Raw genomic sequence first — 8,588 nt, 5'->3', positions numbered from 1 at the left:
TTGTGTAGTTTTATTTTTAGATGTTAAAATGTGGTGGAAATTTTCTTTAATATATATTATATGAGTTTGAGTAAATGTAATATTACGTTAGTAATAAGGATTTAGGAATTACGAAACATGTTTTGAGTTAGGGGGTGAACGTACGATTGAAAATATGAAGAGATGGGTAATGAAAAAACGGATAGTGACGAGAATGATATTGCGAATACGTGAACACTGTTTTAAATTATTTGCCATTAAGATGAGAGAAATATATTTGTAATTTAATTATAAAAAAAAGGGGAAAGAGTTGGAAAATATATTTTTCTTTTTGTGTTAAAAAGGTGTCATATGTCATCAAACAGTCAGATGACATATGTTGGATGACATATGACACCTTTTAAAAGAAAAAAAAAGAAAATTCAACTTTTTGTAGACATAATAGAGAATAGATGTCAGTTAATTTTAGCTCAACTAGCAGCTGAAATAGAGATTTACGGTAATAGGCCGTCAGACGTACGGTACCGTTTTTTTATTATTGGATTACTCAGATGGTCAGACTTACTTTATTCATTAACTAGGATAGTACCCGTGTTACACACGGGTTGACATTAGATATGTAACAAAATGTATCTAAAACTACCATACAATATCATAATATATATATATATATATATATATATATATATATATATATATATATATAAACAACTATAATATATCATCAAATTTATAACCCAAAAGATATAATATTTATCTATATTGGAGATATAGATAATAAGATAGTCTACATAAACAGTTAATAATTACACAAACTTAAGTTTATAATATATAAAAGTCATTACAACTAATTAGATGTTAACGTTGCTACACAAACATGATAGTCAAAATTTGCAACTTCAAACAAAACCATCAGTGCCTAAAACCTGAAAAAGAAAAACAAAATATGGAAGTCAATTAACTATTTAACTCAAATGTGACTAACATATATCATAAAGACTTCATGTAAACATAAATATGTAAATACTTTTGTTGTAACACACACAAAATGTTTATATGTAACACAAGTTTATATAAATAACAAAATAAATAAAACTGGTTATAAAAAATTAAAGACTTTTAAAACTATCATATTATTGAAAGAATCATACTAACCATAAACTCTAAAACAAAAGAAGATATAAACATGTGAGGTAAACTTACCGCCATCAGCTTCATCAACAATCCAACAAAAAATCAAACTGCCATCACAACCCACGACACCAAAAAAGCGATTTTAACAGTTTATTGTACGTTTTTATATATTAATGTAATAACATAAACAAACAAACATTGCAATCAATAAACTAAAGAATTGAACTAATTAAGTAAATAAACACATTATTGAATAACTGTCACCTTAAACTTCAACATCAGATTCAAAGGAACTATGAAGATAATCAAAATCGGATTCGTAGTTTTGACACTCTAAAAGCCATTTAACCTTCTCACCGACCTCCTCTTCCAAATCAATATGTGCCCTGTGTTTTCTCTCATTCGGAAGCTTCAACTAATCCAAATCTCTTAAAAGATAAAGATCATTTGATTGCAATATTGATCTTGGCTTCACAGTCTTCTGTTGCCCATTCACATACTTTATAACAACCAAATTCTGAAAAGGATAAAAAAACCATTGACTCACTTTGACAACCGGAAGAACCTATTGATCATGTTGTACAATATCCTCTCGAATAGCATTCATCAGTGAGTTCTCTTCATCAGATAGAACAACTTTTCGATTCCCGGCTGCGTATATTTGATACTTCTTGAGAATATCAAAAGACAAAACAGAGTAGATGTTATGCTTGTGAATTACCGAGCGATCACTGATAATGAACTCATATCTATTGTTATCGGAGCAAAACTTCCAGTTAACAATTGTCGACATTGTGGATGAAAATGAAAAACTGATTATGTTTGATTGTCTGATTGAAGAAATTAGGGTGTGATTGTTCATCTTCAAAAACCGTATAAATTAATCAAAAATAATGGCGGTTATTGAATCCATAAAACTAATTATTAACCTTATACTTTTAGACTGTTTATAAACATTATACCTATATTTTGTTTATTTTTTAAATCTGGGAAATAGATAAGATATACAATATATATCAAATAAATTATAATTAAAAACATACATGTTTAATAATATATACTATAAATACAAGATAAAAAAGATACATAAAAATGTATATAAACTATCATACAATACCATAATATATATATATATATATAAACAAAAATAATATATCATTAAATTTAGAACCCAAAAAGATATAATATTTATCTATATTGGAGATATAGTTAATAAGATATTCTACATAAACTATTAATAATTACACAAACTTAAGTTTATAATAAAAGTCATTACAACTAATTAGATGTTAACGTTGCTATACCAACATGATAGGCAAAATTTGCAACCTAAAACAAAATCATCAGTACCTAAAACCGGTTTGATATTAACACAATGTATATAAACTAACATACAATATAATAATATATAACAAAATATAAACATTCAAAATATAATAACATATAATGCTATATAAAAATTCATAAACATCCACAAAAAGATGTACACCAAACCATTGTCTAAATAATAACCTAATAGAAACAAACGATTCATTGTCTTATCAACCACATTAAACCATTAGATATTAACATTAATTGAATAGGATGACCTTGAAAACTTCCGTCCAAAACAAAACCATGCACCTTAACCACCTGAAAAAGATAAAAAAACCATGGAACGTTATTAATAATTAAACCAAAAGGTTAATGTATATATAATGAATGGATGATATCTACAATATGTAGCTACTATGTTGAGGTCAAAAGAAAATAAAACAATTTTATAACCTAAGTTTATAACCAGAAACAAAAAAAATTTATTCAAATTGGTAATTACAAATCAAAGTATATTGAAAATATAATATTAGAGAGACAAACATATTAAAAATAATCACTAATACCAAATAATTAAAAATCTAATACTGTTAATACAATCTTCATGCTAACACAAAATAAATATAAACATAAAAGGTATAATCTAAAAGAAAATATAAACATGTGGATTTTAAGTTTATCAAAAATGAACTTACATCACAACCCACCAAAAACCGCAAACTGTCATAACAACCTGACAAAACAAAAAACAAACTGTTATAGGTGTGTATTGTACTTTTTTAGAAGCCTATGTATATGAAGTAAACTACTAACATAAAGTAAAAAAGCAAAGTCAAAAATAAAGTCAAAAATTATATTTATAAAAAATCTAACTACATATGTGATCTAATTTACCTTAAACATCTGAAGAAGAACCAAAATAGCTTTGAAGATCATCAAAATCAGATTCATAATTTTGACAACCTAACAGCCATTTAACCTTCTCAGCCACCTCATTCTCCAAATCCAAATGTGCTCTTGCTTTTAAAAACGTTTGAAAGCTTCAAGAAATATAAATCTCTTAAAATAAAAATGTCATTCGATTGCAATATGGACTTCGGATTAACAGTCTTTTGCTGACCATTCACATATTTGATAACAACATTATTTTGTATAGGATAATAAAACCACTCCCTAACATTGACAAAAGGAAGTAGACATTGTTCATGTTGAAAAATCTCTTCATTTAGAACATTCAATAGTTCTCTCTCTTCGTCGTTAATAACTTGTTATGCTAAAAGACATAACCGATTCGATAGAGGGCTTATGGATTGTAGACAGATCACTAAGAATAAACTGATAATTATTGGTTTCGGATGAAAATTTCCAAGAAACAATTGTTGTCATTGTTGAAGATAATGGAAGAGATGATGGAAGAGATGAAGTTTTCTAAGAAACGGATTATTGAATAAGTTATGGTTATTGTTTATCTTTCAAAGAGTCTTTATTTAATTAATAATAAAAAATGACAGTTTATTGAATCCATAAAACTCATGATTATCCCTATATTCAAGTAACTATTGATGAACATTTAACCTATTCTCCCATTTATTAAATGTAGTAAATTGATAAGATATAAATGTATATAACATATATTTTGGATATATATATATATATAAATCAGTATAATATTAAGCTATAAATAAAAGTCTATAAAATTAAATTTCAAAAACATAAAAGATATACTACAAAAACCATAAACAACTAAACATAACTGAACATACAAACATGTACCTATAGTTAAACAAAACATTATAATAATACACCTTAAACATATTTAAAAAGATACAAACGTAAACAAAAAAGTATTTTCAAAAAATTCATACAAGGTTTTCAAATATTTCCTTATACACAACATTTTTGGTTTCCCTAATCAATTTGGATTCCTTATCTAATAAAACAATCTTAATACCTTCGCAAGTCTTCACTCTAGACAAAGCAACATAAAGCTGGCCATGGGTAAAACCCGGGTCTTTTAAATACAATCCAACACGCGATAAAGATTGTCCTTGACTTTTATTAATAGTCATTGCAAAACAAACCGATATAAGAAACTGTCTCCTTTTTAACTTGAAGGGAAGCTTCTTATCAGACGGTGTAAGACTTACTCTGCTGAGTAAAGTACGAAATCCAATATTAGTACCAGAAACAACCTTAGCTTCAATGACGCATTTACCCAAACTAACAACTTGTAGTCGAGTTCCATTGCACAACCCTTTTTTCTGATTAATATTCCTTAGTAACATAATAGGAACTCCAACCTTAAGTAACAAACGATGGTTTGGCATTTCAGACATCTTTATACCATTAAGAAAATCAGGAGAGTACAACGCGGGATCAAAATCCTCAGATACACTTTCAACCTCGTCGATGCTATCTGAACTTAAGTACTCCATTTCTTGACCAGGAAAATACGCTAAAATACGATCATTAATCTCTTGAACAACATCATTTAATGGAGCAAGCAAAGCCCGTTCTTGAAAGTAGGTAAGATCATTAAACCTATCTAACATAGAAGGATAAACAAAGTCTATCAAATCAGACATAGGATCAAGGGAATCTTTTATTAAAAGATCCTCTGGAATTGTTATAGTGGCTTCACCATCATTAGGACCACCAAGATTACCTTGATCAATATCCAACAACCAATCAGCAAATTGTTTAATCTCTAAAGTATTAGACATTTGAGAACCAACGGTCAACCTCATGTTCTTGGTTAGTTTCAAAACCTTACAATTTGACCATATGTAAGAACTAATTGTGGAGTTCACACAATCGTTTCTTGTTCCATTCTGTACAACAGGTAAAATCTGTCTGAAATCACCACCAAGAACAACTACCTTACCTCCAAACAATGATCCAGAAGTGTTGCCCAAATCAACGTTCATAACATCTTTTAGGGTTCTGTCCAATGCTTCGAATGCATGTTTATGAATCATGGGAGCTTCATCCCAAATTATTAATGATGTTTTTTTCAATAACTCAGAAACATCTGTATTACCCTTAACCTGAAAATGTTGAATATGTTTAAATTATATTCATTAAAATAATTTAAAAACATACATTTAAATGTGAAATAATCTAGACTTAATGAAATTTATAGTTACCTGACATTGGGAGTCCTCGGTAAGATTGATTGGAATAAGGAATCTGGAATGAGCCGTTCTACCGCCTTCTAATAACAAAGATGCTATTCCACTTGAAGCAACATTAAGAACAATTTCTCCCTTTGACCGAATTGAGGCAGATAAGGTTTTCCATAAGTATGTTTTGCCGGTACCGCCATAACCATACACGAAAAAAACACCACCTTTTTTACGTTTTACGGAGTTGAATATTTCGTTGTAAATGCTTTTTTGTTCATCAGTTAGAGATGTTTACAAAAGCTTAAAATCATTTGACAAAGAATCCTTATCATAAGATAATTCTTCCATCATAAGAGGATTCATTGACGTAGAAACAGATTACTGATCCGGAAAAGGCATGTGTGAAAACCTACGTTGAGATGAATTGTTGGATACCAAAAAATCCTCAATCTGAAGTAATGCCAAGTTCTTCAATTGATCGTCACTAAGAGACAAACCTGAAAAAAAAAATCTACCTTAAACCAAACTAAAAAAAGACAAGTTCACACATATAACAAAACTAACCTGGATTCTTGTGTTTCTTTTGTTGATGATAAAGAATCCTGTCAACTAAAAATTGCCATGTATTATCCCATACGTAATCAGGTCTTGATAAGGACGATGTTATAAGCATTGTTGCAAACATATTTCTTAAATAATATCCGTTTGCGGTATGGCTTGCTTCCTCAATTGCTTCTATGTACTCCTTATCATCGTCTAAAAGCTCTCTTCTGTAACAGGCATATCTAAAAAAATCACAAACAAAACCATCTACTGTTCGAATATCTTCAAAACATTTCGGTCCTTTAACCTTGTTTAAAAGAATTCTTAAGTAGTATGCCTCGTCAAATGATGCGGGAACGGCATGAATTCTACCAATAGCAAACCCACTTTGCCTTTCTACCCATTTTGGTGGTGATGTTTTTTTCCATACAAACTGTGTTGGAAACTCAGCATATGATAGCCTCCTTGCATGCTCGTAGTTCCTATTAGCTTCCATCCAACCAGTAAACATTGAAACTGAATTGAAAGTCTTGGTAAGAACATCGTCAATATCTTCCTCAGGGCCATAAATTATCTGTTGTTGACCAGGTAAATGAAAAGGAAGTCTCGTAACAGTCGGGACCCTGTAATGAACATCAAAAGCAAATATCCTCCAAGCAGCCTCACATGCAGAAAGATATCTACAATCGTAAAAAGCTTTAATCTCATCTACTTGAGGATCTTCATTGTCGTCGGTGTTATTTTGGACAAGGGAAATTGTAGCTCGATCTGGACCCTTATTTATATATTTAAACAGATACTTGATTTTTCCTTCTTGATTGCACCACTCGACGTTTATATGTGCTTGATACTTTCGTAAAAGAATTTTGTTGTAAGGCACAACACTTCTATTATCTAGATTTATACCTTTCTTAACGACGTAACGCCCATTGTCTCTTCTTTTATAAAGCGGAAAACCGTTGGAATCTATACTTGTCCCATTTTGAAATCGTTTTGAGAAATTTTTTGAACATTCTCTATCAATCATGCAGCTACAGCTCGGATTAGCCTCACCACAAGGACCATGAAGCATATGATCTGACACGAGCTGGTATAGGTCTGGTTCAGTGACCTTGTCAGGAATTTCACTTGAAATAAAATTATCTATATGGGATGGATTGTGAATTTTATTCTCTGGAGCAATGAATAGGCAAATATGGGCATGAGGCATCAATTGTGTAAACGGCTGCATTTGGAATCAAAAAAATAAATTAGCAAGAATTAAATAAAATAAATATCTTTAACAAACAGTAAAGAAAATATTAAAAAAATATTAGATAGGCAACCGAACCTGCTTTAGTTTTTCCAAACAAAGCCTTATCCTTCATCAACTTAATCATTGAATCAAGCTTCATTTTGAATATCCGACATAGTATATCTGGTCTGTCTTCAGAATTTAAATTGGTATCCTTTAAAAAACGTTTTACTTCTGGCCAACCTGGATTGCACGTAATGGTTAAGAAAAAATCCGGATAACCGTACCATCTACAAAGACACACAGCGTCCAAGTAATTTTGCATCATATATCTACTTCCACCTGTAAAAGATGACGGAAGGATTACACGCTGCCCAGATGTTGAAGCATCTGAATTTCCTGCCGTCTTAAGGTTTCGAAGGCTTTCATAGGTGTCAGACCTAAGTTCACTCTGTTTTCCACGTATAAAATGCAACCTTTGACTCTCAACCATGGTATATTCGTCAACCAAAAGCTGCCGAAAAAGCCTTCGTCCATTTAAGGGTAGTGAGAATTGGTTAGGCCTGCCTTGTAACCTATATGCAAAGAACTCTCGCATAGTGCACTTCTTACAGGCAGCCGTAGACGAAGGATCGACATTCATGTGAGGAATGTCTACTTTATAACCATCCTCACCAAAAGGAAAAAGCAAAGGAAATTGTAGAGGACTATAAGAAGGATGAATTTCACTAATTCGTCGAAGACCACCAGACCTGGAGTTAACTATAATATCTCTCTTGTCCATTGCGTCACCAAAATCTCCAACGATAAGAGCGGCAACCTCAGAGGTAGTTGGTAAGTTATAAGTCCTACCATCGTATTTCCTTGTTCCAACAATGCGGAGCTTCAAATCAGTCTGAGGATTTTCTTTAAAAGTATCACGTACCATACGATATGCCTGAACCAATGGATTTTGTGAGTCTAACATTTCCTTGAGATAATTAATAATATAATTTTCGTAATTGTTGGCATCTGAAGATGATTCAGTGTAAGACAAACAAATAAAAATTAACATTAATATAAATGATATATATGATAAAATAGTAATTGTTTGAAAAATGAGAAACATATAATGTTTAAAAGTAAGCCTTACCCAAATACTCGTTGTCGGTTTGATATTTCGTTCTCCGTATCATTAATGTATAGTTGAGCAAACTGAGGTTTGTTATTTAATGGAAGAAGACTTCCTATAGAATGGTAGTTTTCTCCGCCAAGTCTAA

The 8,588-nt window shown here is 30.8% G+C and overlaps 1 protein-coding gene across 1 annotated transcript; it reads right to left on the bottom strand.

Moving 5' to 3' along the window:
* Positions 1 to 4,286: 4,286 nt before the first annotated feature.
* LOC143535659 (uncharacterized) lies at positions 4,287 to 8,257 on the bottom strand. The gene is made up of 5 exons (XM_077029864.1): positions 7,421 to 8,257; positions 6,117 to 7,320; positions 5,935 to 6,049; positions 5,574 to 5,817; positions 4,287 to 5,474 (listed from the first exon to the last, which is right to left on the bottom strand). The coding sequence occupies exons 1-5, from the start codon at positions 8,255 to 8,257 to the stop codon at positions 4,287 to 4,289; spliced, it is 3,588 nt and encodes a 1,195-aa protein (XP_076885979.1).
* Positions 8,258 to 8,588: the final 331 nt, after the last annotated feature.

Source organism: Bidens hawaiensis, unplaced genomic scaffold, assembly GCF_021521415.1.
Source record: "Bidens hawaiensis isolate Kalapana, Puna unplaced genomic scaffold, B.hawaiensis_p1.1 tig00000780_1, whole genome shotgun sequence".
In the NCBI taxonomy this organism is placed as follows: Eukaryota; Viridiplantae; Streptophyta; class Magnoliopsida; order Asterales; family Asteraceae; genus Bidens; species Bidens hawaiensis.
The sequence above is the reverse complement of the archived record's forward strand: the minus strand, read 5'-3'. Positions and strand labels throughout refer to the sequence as shown.